This window comes from Rhinoderma darwinii, chromosome 1 (assembly GCF_050947455.1).
Source record: "Rhinoderma darwinii isolate aRhiDar2 chromosome 1, aRhiDar2.hap1, whole genome shotgun sequence".
In the NCBI taxonomy this organism is placed as follows: Eukaryota; Metazoa; Chordata; class Amphibia; order Anura; family Rhinodermatidae; genus Rhinoderma; species Rhinoderma darwinii.
In genome coordinates this window covers 499,847,769-499,865,858 of record NC_134687.1, presented here as the reverse complement: position 1 = coordinate 499,865,858, position 18,090 = coordinate 499,847,769, and the positions used below count along the sequence as shown (strand labels likewise).

Here is an 18,090-nt window from a genome sequence, read left to right as displayed (position 1 = left end):
ACAGGAGATTTATTGCTAACTTCTCGGTCATCGCTCAGCCTCTTACGGATCTTACTCGCAAAGGTGCTGACCTCCTCCACTGGCCTCCAGAGGCGGTCCAGGCTTTTGAAGTCCTTAATAAGTGCTTTATCTCGGCCCCTGTGCTGATTCAGCCTAACCAAATGGAGCCATTCATCGTGGAGGTTGACGCCTCCGTGGTGGGAGTGGGTGCTGTCTTGTCCCAGGGTACCAGGTCCCTCACCCATCTCCGTCCCTGTGCCTAATTCTCCAGGAAGTTCTCGCCCACTGAGAGTAACTATGATATTTGCAACCACAAACTCTTAGCCATTAAATGGGCATTTAAAGAGTGGCGCCACTTCCTGGAGGGGGCTAGGCACCAGGTAACGGTCCTTACCGACCACAAAAATCTGGTTTTCGTCGAATTTGCCCGGAGGCTAAACCCGAGACAAGCTCGATGGGCGTTATTTTTTACTAGATTCAACTTTTTGGTCACCTATAGGGCTGGGACTAAAAATATTAAGGCTGATGCACTGTCGCGTAGCTTCATGGCTAGTCCTCCTTCGAAGGAAGATCCTGCATGTGTTTTGCCTCCAGGTATAATCATTTCCTCTGTTGATTCTGACTTAGTCTCCGAAATTGCGGCTGATCAAGGTTCAGCTCCCGGGAACCTTCCTGAGAACAAGCTGTTTGTTCCCCTGCAATTCCGGCTAAGGGTATTCAGGGAAAATCATGACTCTGCACTATCTGGCCATCGAGGCATCCTGGGTACCAAGCATCTCATTGCCAGAAACTATTGGTGGCCTGGGTTGCTTAAAGACGTTAAGGCCTACGTCGCCGCTTGTGAAATTTGTGCTAGGTCCAAGACTCCCAGGTCCCGACCAGCGGGCTTACTATGTTCTTTGCCCATTCCCCAGAGACCTTGGACCCATATCTCCATGGATTTTATCATCGATTTGCCTCCATCTCAAGGCAAGTTGGTGGTGTGGGTTGTAGTAGACCGTTTCAGTAAGATGTGCCACTTTGTGCCCCTCAAGACGCTAAGACGTTAGCTACCTTGTTTGTCAAACACATACTGCGTCTCCATGGGGTTCCTGTCAATATTGTTTCTGACAGAGGGGTACAATTTGTTTCATTGTTTTGGAGAGCCTTCTGTAAAAAGTTGGAGATTGATCTGTCCTTCTCCTCGGCCTTCCATCCTGAAACTAATGGCCAAACTGAGAGGACTAATCAGTCTCTAGAACAATATTTAAGGTGTGTTATCTCTGACTGTCAATATGATTGGGTCTCCTTCATTCCCCTCGCCGAATTTTCCCTTAATAACCGGGTCAGTAACTCGTCAGGGGTCTCCCCTTTTTTCTGTAATTTTGGGTTTAATCCACGGTTCTCCTCCGTTTCACCTGGTAGTTCCAACAATCCCAAGGTAGATGTCGTTCATCAGGAACTGTGCACAGTCTGGGCCCAGGTTCAGAAGAACCTAGAGGCGTCCCAGAGCATACAAAAGACTCAGGCAGATAGAAGACGTTCTGCTAACCCCTTGTTTGTGGTCGGGGATCTGGTGTGGCTATCATCTAAAAATCCCACTGAGGAGTGGGAGAGTGCAATCTGAGGAGTGGGAGAGCCTATCACAGCCTGGCCAGACGGAGCTAGCTCCCGCCCGCTGTCTATTTATACCTGCATTTCCTGCTCCTCCTTTGCCTGTGATTCTTTTCTGTTTCCTGGCTCTGCTGCTCCTGCTATGATTAATGACCTTGCTTCATTTTTGACCCTGGCTTTACTGACTACGCTCCTGCTCTGCAATTTCTACCTCGTGCACTCCTGGTTTGACTCGGCTCGCTCACTACTCTTGTTGCTCACTGTGTTGCCGTGGGCAACTGCCCCATTTCCCTTAGCTTCTGTGTACCCTTCTGTTTGTCTGTCGTGCACTTGTTGAGCGTAGGGACCGTCGCCCAGTTGTACGCCGTCGCCTAGGACGAGCCGTTGCAAGTAGGCAGGGACTGAGTGGCGGGTAGATTAGGGCTCACCTGTCTGTCTCCCTACCCCGTCATTACATTAGGATTGAAGAAATCCTGTTTTGGTACTCATTTGTTTCGAATTTGGTGCAGCAACGGAGGCTGAGATGTTTGTACATAAATGAGAAGGATATCATGCATTAATGGACATTGAAGTTTACCTGTTATTTTTTCTTTGTACTTCAGGATTTTTTGTCCTTTCTTCTTATTTTAGAGATTTTTCTCCAAATTTTGATTGTGAGCCACTCCTATATTTATTGGGAGAATTGAAAGTTGCTCTGCGGCCGGTGGGGGGGGGGAGGGGGTGCTTTTGCTTGGTTTTGCAAATGCAGATGTCCATTTGAGGGGATTTTGTGGCCTATTTTTGGGCGCAAATGTTACCCGAAGTTCTGAGGTTCACTTGGCAGCCAATGGACTCCGTTGTAGTGGTGGTGCATGCCGGGGGTAAAGATTTGTGCAAGGTGAAGTGGCAAACTTGATTTCTTTAATTAGATCTTTTAGATCATTTTAAAGAATTTGTTATTTAAAGTTGGTAAAAGTTTGGTCTGAAATTGCGCCACACACTTATTTCAGGGATGCCAAGAGCTTTGCTTCCATAGAAAAGGCCTGCAGGCTGTTTAATGTTTGGGTTTTTCATTTTGTCAAGTCCTTTGGAGGCGTTGCTGTTTGTCACAAGATGATAGTAACCTGTTGTTACTAGATGGTATACATTTGAATATTGGGAATTATATATTTGTGTTTCAAGATAGAATTGACGGTCCGCCGGCTTTGCTAGGTGGGCGTGGTCAGAGACCCGTGTAGGGGTAAACGATCTCTTCCATGGCAAAAGAATATTGCACTGTAGATGAAAATTGGAGGGCTTTTACCCTATGTGCCTTCTGCCTGACGCAGTGGCACGGCATACAGGACAATGTTGTATATAACTAATTATGTTTCAGCTATATTTTCCATGGCATTTGATTGTTGCTAAATGTTTAAAAAAAGCTGAGGCCACCCCACTTTTTCACTACAACATTGGAGTAATGTGTTCATTTTGCTATTAAATACAATGCAGTGCATGCTATAATTGTATTAGTATTTGCAGATTCTTTTCTACCTGTAACTACCTGGCATGGTACGATGTTGAGTAAGCAGAATTATTATTTGCATTTATATCATCAATGATCCATAAACTTTATTGGTAAAAGTGGATCAAGATTATTAGCAGCGACTTACCCTTGCCCAACTCTGAAGTACCCAGGAGGACATCCACAGAGATAGCCTCCATCCGTGTTGGAACAGCCAAAATTACAAGGATTGCTTGATGTACACTCATTGACATCATGACAAGCAGATGAAAACTGGTCAAATGAAAATCCTGGTGGACAAGCACATTTGTAGCTCCCTAATGTATTGTAACATGAAGCAGAGCCACATGTGTTTGGTGCGGTGCATTCATTCTCATCTGCGGGAGAAAACATGTAGTGAACATTAAAAAAATAGACAAATCTTTTTTTGTGATATTTTAAATTATCAGACTTGGCAAACTCAAATAATTTTTTTCTCTAGTTCTATGATAGAACAGACATTTCATTGTTATCCAAATGATTAGTCATTCCAGATTGCTGTCATTTTGTCAGTTGACAAATTCCTTTGTACACACATAAAATAATAGATAGATTTAGCCGATTTTATATGTTACAGTGCTTAGAACCTGTAATGCCAATGCCATAAGGCCAATGAAAGGAAGTTTGCCCAGCACTTAAATGCCCATCCCCATACACCAATTCTTAGATTAATTTTTTCTTGGGTCAGCGTCGGTTTGAAGCTGGACCCATTCCTGCCTCCGTCTCAGTATCAGCAGTGATATGTGGGCTAGTTAATATAATATCACACAGTCTCTGCTTTGCTGCTGATGTTGGGGAGGGAGGCCATTTTGATTTTGTTTTTGACCTCTTCTATATACGCCCCGACTATAGAAGCACAAATTTATTGATTCATTGGTTAACTGAACACAGAACCAATTCAGCCTGGAGCATACAAGACACACTGTTCGCTTTGGACATGCTGCCTTGTAGTCACAAGTAAGTTGAATTGAGGTTGTCATGCAGCATGTCCCTAGCAACGAGTCTATCTCAGATTTTGTCACTGAACTGATGAGAGAGAAGGGACAAAGAGACTTGGTGGAATCTAAAGCATGACTTTTCTGCCACTTTAAAATTATATTGAAAAAAAAAAAAATTGGTAGAAAACCCCTACAGTTGGTAAAACAAATCGGTAAAATTCTTACCAACACACTGGTTCCATTGGTAATGCTGAACGAAGCCCTGTGGACAGCTACAACGGTACCCGCCAGCTATATTCTGGCATCCATGTTGGCATCTGTGATTTCCATCACACTCATCAACATCTGTAGAAATGTAGGAGAACAACCTGGTCAGTTCTGCAAAACTACATATTAGGGAAATAAATATTAGACCATTGACTGACCTCCTTTCCCTTCCTCTGCCTGTACTAATGTGCAAATTTGTGGTAGAACAGGATAAATATGTACTGTCCTTATAATATTATTTATCAGATTTGTGTAAAGTCTGCCTTAACATAAATGGTAAATTACGTATTTGTACACATAAATGGCACTTACTGAAATTAATGATGCATCTTGATGGCAAAAAATCAAATTTGCTCCTCGTTTCCAACAACACAGTAACTGACAATAATTTCCCATACAGCTAAATTTTGCATCAAAAACAGCAGATATGGTAACTATGAGCATCAATAAGTGAAAAAAAATACCACGAATAATAAAAATGAAATACACACCATCGCAGTTTAGGCCAGATGAATCCAGAGAAAATCCTCTTTGGCATTCACAAGCGAAGCTGCCAGGGGTATTCTGGCATACTCCTTTAGAACCACATAAGTTAGATTGTGAACCACATTCGTTGTTATCTGTAAAACATATTGTGAAATAAATGCTTACGGTATATATGGGAGGAAGAATATTTATTTTAATATCAGTAAAAAGATTATCATTAATTGTGGTAGGATATTTGTAAAAAAAAATGCTCAGGCCAATTTACAATGCACATTTTACATAGAAAGCAATTATTGTCTATATAAGGTGCGGTTCACTCTGGTATCTTGGCTCCTATTTTAAAGGACAAATTAGTTTTGATCCATTTTCCAATGGATTATTATGAATCAAATTGACTCATAATAGGTCCATCAGTTTTGTTTTTTTTTACTGGTTAGCATACCACAGGGGGTACACTATTCTGTCCGTCAAAAGCAATGCAATCTGGATGAAATGGAAGTGTTAATAGAGTTCGCAAGCACCCACTGAAAAGCATCAGGATACATGGTGGGTAGGATACAATAACTTTGTATTTTTTCTTTTGTTTCAATACTTATCCAATTGTGTCGAAATGTAACTATGTATAAGGTTTCAGTAATATAAAATTGGAAAAACTGGAAGAACTTTTTCATATGAATAATATGGACATTGCATGACTGACATATTCTTGCTCCTCATATTAAAGGAGTTGTCTGCATTAGACAATCGCTTTTCATATGACTTAAGAATACAGATGTTATAGAAGGATGCCCCCCCCCTACTACTCAGCAATAGCACATCTGCTGCATAGAAAGACTCTCTCTCTGGAGGACCTGACTTGTCTGTGCATTACACAGATGCCCCATTATTTTTTCCTGCAGTTTTCTGAATCTTCTTTTCCTCTCTTTTTCAACTGCATTGGGGTGATCCAACACTTTTATATTAGACAGAAACAATAGGGGAGACTTATCAAAATTTGTGAAAAGAAGACGTGAAGGCGTTTGCTGCAAATCTCCTTTTTCAGAGATCCTTTCAGAAATTTAAAGAAGCAATTTTGATAAATATTCCCCAATTTGCTCACATTTCTGTGCAAAATATTACTGAGCAACAGCAATGCTTTATAGTTCTTAAGGTATGGAATCTTAACCTTGCCCTTTTTCTTTTTCTGAAACATAGTGGTGTCAGAAGGAGCCCAAAAGTGTCTGACATTCTCTGGCAATTTTCAAATTTCTGACAATATTTAGGCTTGAGCCCCAGATTTTTTTTAAATACAGGCCAGCTACAGTACCTGAGATGGTCTGAAGCAAATCTTATATTACAAAGTTTTTGCATATCTGTCTTAAATAAACATTATTGGCATAGCCTATGAGATCTCCTTTAAAGGATTTTGTTGCAGGATGTGAGATGAATTTATAGCGACAAAGCAAAAGAGTGCTTCAATATACACTTTACCCCATGCATTCAGTTTGACCTGAATAAATATTCTGAATATTAACAAAGCGGTGACTTCACGTGTTCCAAAACAATCAATTGGCAGTTTACAAGGTCAGGCAAGGAAATGGAAAATTTTTGTATTCTTCAGAGCCAAACTGATTTTACAGTGTAAAAAGACATAAACTCAAGGAATTAAGCAAGCCAGATAGCAATGGATGTATATGACATAATGACAAGTTAAAATAAAGATCTCCCTTTAATGTTGACAAAGAACATGGCTGTTTTCTTGGACAGATGTTCAATGTTGTAGTTGTTAGTCAGTTCTCACCGATACACGCCGTGTGATGTTGGGTAAAGCCCGGAGGACATTTACAACTGAAACTTCCAACGTTGTTGACGCAAAGAAACTGGCAGTTGTGCTGCTTTGTTTGACATTCATCAAGATCTGTAATAAATAAAAACGTCTCGGTTAAGCAGTTTTTGTTCAGTAAGCAGGTGCACTCGTGTTCAAGTCTTGAAATGTTGCAGATGTTTTATTATTACACATCTAAACATTCATAGTATTTCCTTCTGATTTCCTCCTAGACTACAGAAATAGGTCTAGAGATATTTGCGAAGTCGAATAATATAGTCTTTAGGAGATAAATCTATGATTATAGAGATGTTCATTCCATTCTGAATATCTATGTGATCAAGGATGCTCCTAATTTCCCTTTCACCATTCTGTAAACCTACTGGAGTCATATGCTTTGTTACTTTTTCTAAAATTTCATGCACATGGAGTCCTACATACTGTACTGTACTTCGTATGGCACCATATTACGGAAATATTCTCCCCTAGAAGCAATTCTATTAGGTAAGAATATCTTTGTAATACGACATACAATGGGACCTGCCATGAAAAATATCCTCTATATGAAATTGTTGGTATGCGGCGGTAAAGAATGGGTCCATAGACTTTTCTAGGTGCTATATTATGGCTCTGTGCAAATAGAAACTTGCCGCAATAGAGCCATAATAGAGCCATGAGAATGCCTTATACTTTTGATCTCAACATAGCATATAAATAGAAAATATACATTTATCAGCTATTCCTTACTTATAATTAATAATTATATTTTGTTAAATCCGTTAACAGACAATCTCAAACTCAAATGGTCTGCAGAATGTTGTTCCATGTTATGATTGTAGCTGTACTGATGGGCATCTAAGAATATTTTTTGAGCTACTTCATATGATATTTTTTCATTGACAGAATAGACTTCTATTAGGGACATAGCAAGTAATGATGGGGCCCCTTAACAAAACTTGAAATGGGGCCCTCCTAACGGACTGTTTTGCATCCATTTGAATATCTGTGTTGCGTTCGTGTGGTTTCCATGTGTCATCCATTGTTCTTCGCCTCTGGAACACTTCCTGGTTTCGTCTCTTTTTTTTTACTGCATCTCTTTAACTGATCCATGAATAGAAATCTATGGTTGAGTCTCGGTCGCCAAAATGGACCAAAACAGATGTGTGAATAGCCCCACAAGTCAGTGTACTTTCCATTGTTAACACAGACCGCACACGGATGAGAAATATGTTCATGTGAATAAGGCTTTAGGGATACACAAAGCTTTGCCTTTTGCCAGTTTATTGCCCCTAAATTTCAAAATCACCTACCTCACTTCCCTTAAGTGTGTGTATGCTATGCTGCAGAAATAAACTTCCAATGGAGGCAGACAACACAACTGCTATGGGACTTGTGAGCCGGGGGGCCCAGTGTCGAATCGCCCTGCCCCTCATGCCCCGCCTTATCAATTGCTTGCTGTGCCTAAGAAATGTTATCTTATTGCCGGCACCTACCCAGCCCTATACATGTCCTCTGCTACCTGGCTGTCTCTCTGTCTGTTCAATAACTAACAGTCAATGAACTTAAAACAGAGGTGTAGCTAGGTTCTCCTGCACCCGGGGCAAAGATTCAGTTTGGTGCCACCCCCCCCCCCCTCCCGACTTTTACGACATCTCCTTCCCACTCACCATGTTTGTTTTCTCTACCAATCAATGAGGTGTAACCTTTCGTTTTCACTTTTTTCTTTATGTAACTGAAGCATAAAGCCATTTGTACATTTCACAAGCAATATAGTTCTATGTGCGGTCCTTGTTTCGTGGATCCGTGATATGCAGCCATATGAATGGCAACGGATGTGTGCTTGAGGCCTTAGGCCTTAAGCCCACTTCAGTTTTTTTTATCAGGGTGCTATCCGTTGTTTGAACTGATAGCACCCTGACACATTCATTTCCATGGGGCCATGCACACTTCCGTTGTTTTAACGGATCCGTGCGGGCGTTCCCTCAAATATAGGGCCCGTTTTTGACCGAACAGTCTCGGCCTTTGCATTGATTTGCTTTGTGAAACAACTGATTGCACACGGAAGCGATCCAACTGTCATTAGCGGTCGTTGGAAGTGCATGAGGCCATACAGTCAAATCCTTCCTCCAACTAAAACAATTTATACAGAATGCCATCACCCCACACATAATATTTACTGTCAAGTCCCCCCTCCCACACAAAAACGATTTATAAAGAACCCCCCCACACACACATACATAACACTGACAGCTCCCCCTACTTGCACATACACAGCTGTACTTATCAGTCCGGAGCTCCGTGGAGGGATCTTCATGTTGTCAGTGGTCACACGTTGCAGGCAGGAGGAGAGCTGTGTGTAAGACTGCTCCTACCAAGCCCTCTCTTCCTCCATCCTCCCTGCCTGTCTGCTAGGTAAATAGCTGGGGCCGAACACTTCAATGGTGTTCTCCTCAGAGGCACAGTGTATGGCCGGCTGCATTATATGACGTCATATGTGATGTATAAATCAGTCGCCCGGAGCACACACGCTCTGCCTGTGCAGGAGAACATCCTGCATTACATTACACAGCTCCCGCTCCTGTCCCCTGTGCTGCCCCAGCTTTTAAATAAATTTAACAGCAATCGGTGGCCATGGACCTAAACGTCTATGGGGGTACCGGGCAGGAGGGCACATGCCTCCACTCTCCTGGTCGGCGCCCCCCTTCCTTCCCTTGTAGTTGCGCCCGGGGGACATGCCCTGCCTGCCCCCCCTAGCTACGCCCCTGCTTAGAAAAACATAGATCCAGCCAGGCAGCCTGTTTATCATAGCTGTGGCTACAAATATCCCATTATTCAGCTAGCCAATAACCATAAATGTTCTGCTTATTGGTCAGCCAAGACTTGTGAAACGTGTGTCCTACTCTCCAGACACCATGGCTCTGCCTTTTCCTTTTGGCGCCGCCATAATCTGGAGGTTACAATTCATTGCACGCTCCTCTCTGCTCCAGCCAAGAGTGACTGTCTGTTGGAGAAGAAGAAGTAAGCGCACAGAGGGTGTTTGGCTGAGGACAACACATTGAGTGAATGTATTTAGTCACTCAATGTGTTGCTGATTTTGTGTGTGTGTGTGTGTGTGTGTGTGTGTGTGTGTGTGTGTGTGTGGTTGAAGGGAGCCTGTGAGGAATCTCTTACTGCAACAAACTTAGATAATATATTTTTTTATTTGTGACATTATCAGCATGCAGTGCACTAGTATCACCTCTGTTACTGAAGTGATTGGCCCTCCAGTAGCACTTCTCTACAGTACAGTACTACATATTCAGTCCATCTACCTGTACAGGTTGAGCTGCGGTGCAGTGACCCCATTAGACCAACTAATAAAGTGTACCTGGTTAACGTGCATCTTTTGCACTTACCTTTACATGTTTTTCCATCCTCTTGCAGAATATAACCCCGAGGACACGAACACTGGTAGCCGCCTTCTGTGTTCTTACAGATAAAATTACATGGTTTAGGGGACTGTGAGCATTCATCCAGATCTATGAAGCAGTAAAAGGGATAAAAAGAAAATAAACAACTTTTTAGGCTGTTGAAGGGATTTGTATGTCTTTTTTTCATTAGATGCAAATGCATATATATTTTTTTATTTATTTTTTTTACCATTTTTACAGGTTTTTTTTAATTATTAAGCTTTTAGTGTGCAAAAAAATAATAAAAAAAAATTATTTTTTTTCCATGTTCAAACAAATACATTTGAATCACAGAGACACGTTCAAGCATTGTCTGCTGCTTCCTCTATTGTATGCACAGCATTCTATGATCATGTATCGAGATTAAGAGGGCAGTAACGGTGAAAAAAACCGTTTTTGTCTTCTTATCTTGGTGCCTGGCTGTCACCGATAACCAGACATGCGATTCTCTGTGCAGCCACTATTCTACTGCAGTGGTTTTGAAACTGTGAAACTATCTGCGATTGATTTCTCAGGTACAGAAATGGTGGATTAATATCTTGTATTCAAACTTAGCAGTAGAAAACCCCCTATTAAGACGCCAAAGTGTCAACTTGCGTGGGTTACTGGGGTTGTCTATGGCACACCACTGGCTAAACCACATGTTGGAAATTCTGTTGTGGAACTGCTTTGAAAAAACTTGGGTCAGCCCATTGCACCATGCATATTGAAAGAAAGTACATAAAAAAAGTCTTAAAAATTTCATATAACCACATTCCAGTAAACACTGTACTAAATTACCGCTGTAAAAGAAACGCATTGTAAATCCGTATGTACAGTGCTATCAGCAAAACAAGATGCAGTTTTCCAATGCATTTTTCAAAGCAGGCAAAGCGTTTCCTACTGCTCCACAGCAACGTGTGAATGTACCCTAAGTATCAGAGCTCTCTCTTGTAATGAACTTGTATCAGTTGGACATGATCAGTACAAGAAAAGTATATTAGAAAATGTGCAGAAGGGTGTATTTGTTTTTCGTTGCAGTTTTTGTTGAATTTTTTACAAAAATCATGCAGTTTTGCACAAAACGCAATGAGAATCACAACAAAAAAATGACTAATGTAAATACAGGCAAAACTGCTTGGATATGCTGTATTTACCAACCCTCTAGTCTACAATGACAAAACTGATCCCATAGTTCCCTATATTTTTTGCCAAGTGGCATCAGTTGTGACGCTGAAAGTCTCCCCGAGCCAAATAGAGTACCGTTTCTACGTCTGGCTATGGTCACTGGAATGGTGCACAAAGTGCACAACTTTTCGACAGTTGTGTCCAGCACAGACAAAAAAAAGAACTGTCTGAACACTATTGTTATATGTGAACGCTTCCTAGTAGTCAATGTTTAGCATATCTTTACCACTAATTTTGATTCTTAGTAGAAATGTATAGGGTTTTACATCTCACATTTTCAATGTGTGTTTTTTGGTTGTCATGTGGGTATCATGCTACTTTCCATTCACAAAAACTAACCATTTTTAATGTCTGGTGTAAGATATGTATTGGTTTAGATACATAATCTAAAGTAAAGTATATGTGAATTGATTCCTTTTTAAAGAATTAAAGGAACATTCTTGGAAAAATGGAAAAACTGATGAGGTGTTAATGTCTAGTTCAGGGACTAAGGGGGCGGTGCATGACACAGGGGTTCTCTCTGTTTGTTGTTCTTTGGATCCTTATGTCATGCACCGCCCACTTATGACCTGAACTAAACATATAGTTAGGTCCAGAATTATTTGGACAGGGACACAATTTTCATGATTTGGGCTCTGCATGCCACCACATTGGATTTGAAATGAAACAAATGAGATGCAATTGAAGTGTAGACTTTCAGGTTTAATTCAAGGGGATGAACACAAATATCCTGTGGAATGTTTAGGAATTGCAACCATTCTTCTACACAGCTTCCTCATTTCAGGGGCTGAAAAGTAATTGGACAAATTAACATTACCATAAATAAAATGTTTTTTTTTTTAATACTTTGTAGAGAATCCTTTGCAGGCAATGACTACCTGAAGTCTGGAACCCATGGACATCACCTAACACTGGGTTTGCTCCTTTGTGATGCTTTGCCAGGCCTTTACTGCAGCTGTCTTCAGTTGTTGCTTGTTTGTGGGTCTTTCTGCCTTAAGTTTTGTGTTAAGCAAGTGAAATACATGCTCGATCGGGTTGAGATCTGGTGGTTGACTTGGCCATTGCAGAATAGTCCACTTCTTTGCCTTAAAAACTCCTGGGTTGCTTTTGCAGTATGTTTTGGGTCATTGTCCATCTGTACTGTGAAGCGACATCCAATCAGCCTTGCTGCATTTGGTTGAATCTCAGCAGAAAGTATATCCCTGAACACTTCAGAATTCATCCGGCTGCTTCTGCCTTCAGTCACATCATCAATAAACACTAGTGACCCAGTGCCTTTGGCAGCCATGCATGGCCATGCCATCACACTGCCTCCACCATGTTTTACAGAGGATGTGGTGTGCTTTGGATCATGAGCCGTTCCAAGCCTTCTCCATACTTTCTTCCTCCCATCATTCTGGTACAGGTTGATCTTAGTTTCATCTGTCTAAAGCAGGGGTCTCAAACTCGGCCGGGTAAGTGGGCCGCATATAGAAAAAATGGGAAGTTGACGGACCGCATTACTTTCAGATTTGATACAATACAAAATTATTGTTAATCAATTAGTTATTTTAACTACTATAACACTATATTACTATAATAATAATACTACATTACTATAATAATAGCGCTAGGTTTAAAATTTGAGATATTGCTCCACGTGCTTATTTCAACAATCCAGCTTTCCAGTTTAAGTGTCGCTAAATGCAGTCCGGCGGCTCAGTTAGCACACATGTCAAGATTGGGCAGACCCTTTTTAGATAGTGCCGCAGTGCCCTCTGTGGATGCTGCCGCAGTGCCCTCTGTAGATAAGGCCACAGTGCCCTCTGTAGATAAGGCCACAGTGCCCTCTGTAGATAAGGCCACAGTGCCCTCTGTAGATAAGGCCACAGTGCCCTCTGTAGATAAGGCCACAGTGCCCTCTGTAGATAAGGCCACAGTGCCCTCTGTAGATAAGGCCACAGTGCCCTCTGTAGATAAGGCCACAGTGCCCTCTGTAGATAAGGCCACAGTGCCCTCTGTAGATAATGCAACACACCGCTAGATAATGCCAGTGTCCTCTTCAGATACTGTCACACACCCACTTGTAGATAATGCCACAGTGCCCTCTGTAGAGGCTGCCACAGTGCCCTCTGTAGAGGCTGCCACAGTGCCCTCTGTAGAGGCTGCCACAGTGCCCTCTGTAGAGGCTGCCAAAGTGCCCTCTGTAGAGGCTGCCAAAGTGCCCTCTGTAGAGGCTGCCAAAGTGCCCTCTGTAGAGGCTGCCCCAGTGCCCTCTGTAGAGGCTGCCCCAGTGATGTCAGGGGCTTGCCCAGAGCTGGAGTCCCAGGCAGAGCGCTAGTAGGCTCTTCCTGGGACTCCAGCTGTGCTCCTGACATCACTGGGACTCCTGCTCTGGGGAAGCCCCTGACATCATTGTCGATGTATGGACAGCGATGTCAGAGGCTTCCCCAGAGTCCCGGAGCAGAGCCGATAATAGCGCTCTGCCCGGGACTCCGCTCTGGGGAAGACCCTGACACACTGTCCATATATGGGCAGCGATGTCAGGGAATTCCACAGAGTCCCGGAGCAGAGCCGACACCAGCGCTCTGCTCGGGACTCCGGCTCTGAGGAAGCCCCAGACATCGCTGTTCATATGTGGACAGCGATGTCAGGGAATTCCACAGAGTCCAGGAGCAAAGCCGACACCAACGCTCTGCTCCGCTCTGGGCAAGACCCTGACACACTGTCCATATATGGGCAGCGATGTCAGGGAATTCCACAGAGTCCCGGAGCAGAGCCGACACTAGCGCTCTGCTCGGGACTCCGGCTCTGGGGAAGCCCCAGACATCGCTGTTCATATGTGGACAGCGATGTCAGGGAATTCCACAGAGTCCAGGAGCAGAGCCGACACCAGCGCTCTGCTCCGCTCTGGGCAAGACCCTGACACACTGTCCATATATGGGCAGCGATGTCAGGGAATTCCACAGAGTCCCGGAGCAGAGCCGACACCAGCGCTCTGCTCGGGACTCCGGCTCTGGGGAAGCCCCAGACATCGCTGTTCATATGTGGACAGCGATGTCAGGGAATTCCACAGAGTCCAGGAGCAGAGCCGACACCAGCGTTCTGCTCCGCTCTGGGGAAGACCCTAACACACTGTCCATATATGGGCAGCGATGTCAGGGAATTCCACAGAGTCCCGGAGCAGAGCCGATACTAGCGGCTCTGTGTCCCGCGGGCCGCAGATGACAGCCCCAGGGGCCGCATGCGGCCCGCGGGCCGCATGCTTGAGACCCCTGGTCTAAAGAATGCTGTTCCAGAACTGGGCGGCTTCTTTAGATGTTGTTTGGCAAAGTCTAATCTGGCCTTTCTGTTTTTGAGGCTGATTAATGGTTTGCATCTTGTGGTGAACCCTCTGTATTTGCTCTCATGAAGTCTTCTCTTTATGGTAGACTTAGATACTGATACGCCTACTTCAAGGACTTCACTTGGGTAGATGTTGTGAAGGGGTTTTTCTTCACCATGGAAAGGATTCTGCAATCATCCATCACTGTAGTCTTCCGTGGACGTCCAGGCCTTTTGGAGTTCACGAGATCACCAGTGGGCTCTTTTTTTTCAAGAATGTACCAAACTGTTGATTTGGCCACTCCTAACAATTGTGCTATCTCTCTGATGGATTTCTTCATTTTTTTCAGCCTAACGATGATCTGTTTCACTTGCATTGAAAGCTCCTTTCCCAAATGCAAATGCCATACCTGGAATCAACTCCAGACCTTATACCTGCTTAATTGATGATGGATTAACGAGGGAATAGCCCATGCAGCCCATTATATAGCTTTTTAGATAATTGTACAATTACCTTTGGTCCCCTGAAAAGGAGGCAGCTACATATTAAAGAGCTGTAATTCCTAAGCTCTTCCTCAAATTAGGATGTGAATACCCTCAAATTAAAGCTGAGAGTCTGCACTTTAAGCCCATATTGATTATATAACTGTATATTCAATGTATTTTGGTAAACAGCTGAAATGCCAAAACTTGTGTAACTGTCCAAACAATTCTGGACCTATCTGTAACAGTGTATTAGTTTTGCAGAATGTTCCTTTATTACATATGTTAGTAGAGAAGAGCTGTTATATTGCATTGAAATGTTTTACTTTGAGCCTTATTTGCTGCATCACATGACTATCTTACCAACACAAGAAGTGCCCCCGATGTCCGTTGTGTAGCCAAAATTACAAAAGCATCTAAAAGAGCCAATGTTGTTAACACACTCCCCGTTGCGACACAGGTTTGGCATCACTTTGCACTCGTCTATATCTGTATAAATATATTAAATTATATTAGTGAGAATATGCATTCAGTAGGTTACTATTATAATGCCTATGGTTATATTCAGATATATGGTAATGGTAATAAATGGCAACAGACGTAAAAGACACCAGAGAGTCAACATTTTAGATAAGCAGATGATTTGGAAGCAAGCATTTACAACAGACTTCCTAAGAATACTGATAGATTGATAGATTGCCTTACGGCTCATTCAAAGCAAGGTGAAGCAAATACATATAAAGTGTTTTTTATTTTGTTTTTGTTTTTTTAATCATTCTTCTCTGTTACTTTTTAAGGCTTCGTTCACATCTGCGTTGGTGTCCCATTCTGAGGTTGCGACGGAGGTTTCCGTCTGGTTTCCTTTGGTTTCAGTTTGTGTCTGCTCAGGGTCCCGTTCTGACGGAAACCTCTGACGGAACGTCAGAACGGGACCCCAACACAGATGTGAACGAAGCCTAACTCTAATATTCTGGTAGGTAACTGTGAATGAAAAGTTAAAGGAGCACTAAAAATATATAAAAAAATCTTAGAAATTCCTTAATATCGCTTATCCAGTGATCTTATTATGTCTCATATTGAAATCCAACATATGAGAAATGTCTGCTATGAGAGATTGCAAAGCCCCTCCCCCAAGCCCCTCCCCTAAGCCATCTATGGACAAAAATGAAAGGGGGCAGAACTAAATTTACACCTGAATTCGGCAATTTTTTTTTACAAGACTGTTTCAGGAACAAAAAAGTCTGGCAGACTGACAGTGTGTACATAGATCTATTGTCCACTAAAATAAAGAAAATAGGCAGTATTATTACTGGATTAACTAGGAACAACACCAAAGATTAGAAATTGTCCAGGGTATGGTGATACTTATGTATATTGTAATATTAGTTGATTGGAGTCTATCATTATTCTGTACTAGTAACGCCGTTGTTTCTTATGTGGAAGCCTGATCAGTAAAATGCTACTATGTATTTGGATAAAAATTCAACAATATGCAATACATGAGGTTTACATGCATGTCATAATCTATTAAAGCAAAAGATTGTGGAATTGTCACTCTAGGAGTCGTTTTTTATTTATTTTTTATATCTTTTTATTTTTACTTTACTGTATTTTGCAATTTGTCATCAGACTGATCATTCCCATTTTTCTTGTACAGATTGTGTGAAAAAGGTCATGATTATTGACTAAAACGTTGCATTGTTTAAGTGAATGGCTAATTAAAATCGAATTGCAAAAAGTCTATTGGAGTACCAATTTACCTTTTCCATCAGTTGTATACCCGGGACCGTGTGGGCAAAGCTTCTTATACTGAGTGGTACCTGGCAGAGGGCAGATCTCACATTGATTTCCCCAGCCTCTACCTCCATTGCAGCAACATTCAGATTTAGTGACATGATTGCGACTGCTGGATGACATCTGACACATTGTTTGGAGAACTTCAGAGAAGCAGAAGCCCTGGCGTTGATCTGAAGACAGAGGAACGTAAAAAATATCATATTAAACTCATAATGCTCATTTGTAAGATAGGCAAAATGTGCAAAGGATAAGAAAAATGATAGACTTAATTTACAAAATGCAAAATATTCTGGATAAAACGGTTATAAAGTTAATAAAGCAAATTAAAGGCTACGTAAACCTTTGAGGGGCATTTTATTTTATTCTAAACAGATCAGGCAGTGTGTTAGGTGAAACTTAATTAGTCTTTATTTTAAAAAAAAAATTAACTTTTTGAGATACAGCTGCTCTGTATTCTCTATACAGAGCAGCTGTATCTTTCGCTATGACCTGAATCCGTCAGTCCCACAGACCTGGCGGGTTCAGTGCCAGCGGGTCCTGCGTGTCTCTGACACCCAGGATCCACCTGTAATCTATCACATCTAAGTTTTGATGTCGGAGACACGCAGGACCCGCTGTCACTGAAATCATCAGTCCCGCGGACATGACGGAAACAGGATTTGGTGCTACATACAGCTGCTCTGTATGCAGAATACAGAGCAGCTGTATCTAATAAAGTAAAATAAATTTTTAATAAAGACTAAAAAAATACCCATAAAAAAAAAATACCCATCAAAGGTTTACGTAGCCTTTAATGTAAGATCCAAATATGAGGTTACTATACATTTGAAGCAGACTTTAAAGCCAATCACTTGCCACTAGGGTTTATTTCTTATGGGTTAATTCACCAATAACCCATTTGACCTTATTAGTGATATATAATGTATGTATAATGAGAGCACAAAGATTACAATGCAAATAAAAGAGGATGTGTACATGTTCTCTGTGGGTGAATGGTGGGCCCTCAGAATTATTTCCTCTGGTGGACCCAAGGGGCCTAAGTCCAACACTGTATAAACATATAATATATTGTTTAAATAAGCCAGATAGGGTTAAAAAGACATTATTCAGATGATTCTAAGACTCAGATCGTCCCATGTTATATTAGCTTTTCGATAAAACAAAGTTGAAAATTCTTTGTCCAATTTTTCTACCACAATATTCCTGTTATGTCATCTTTAAAATATTATTTAGGCTAGAGATAATTTGGTTTTGATTTGTTTCCAAGTAAAACGTTGCTGT

At 41.9% G+C, this 18,090-nt stretch overlaps 1 protein-coding gene across 1 annotated transcript in view; it reads right to left on the bottom strand.

Annotated features, from left to right (window-relative positions):
- The window catches only part of FBN2 (fibrillin 2), a 261,472-nt gene that overhangs the window by 13,733 nt on the left and 229,649 nt on the right, over positions 1–18,090 (bottom strand). The window contains exons 57-63 of the mRNA XM_075835832.1: positions 16,773–16,979; positions 15,376–15,501; positions 10,006–10,128; positions 6,587–6,703; positions 4,812–4,940; positions 4,279–4,398; positions 3,225–3,453 (exon numbers count right to left, since the gene is read on the bottom strand). Of these exons, the coding sequence (XP_075691947.1) occupies positions 3,225–3,453; positions 4,279–4,398; positions 4,812–4,940; positions 6,587–6,703; positions 10,006–10,128; positions 15,376–15,501; positions 16,773–16,979 (1,051 nt within the window). The remainder of the gene's footprint in view (positions 1–3,224; positions 3,454–4,278; positions 4,399–4,811; positions 4,941–6,586; positions 6,704–10,005; positions 10,129–15,375; positions 15,502–16,772; positions 16,980–18,090) is intronic.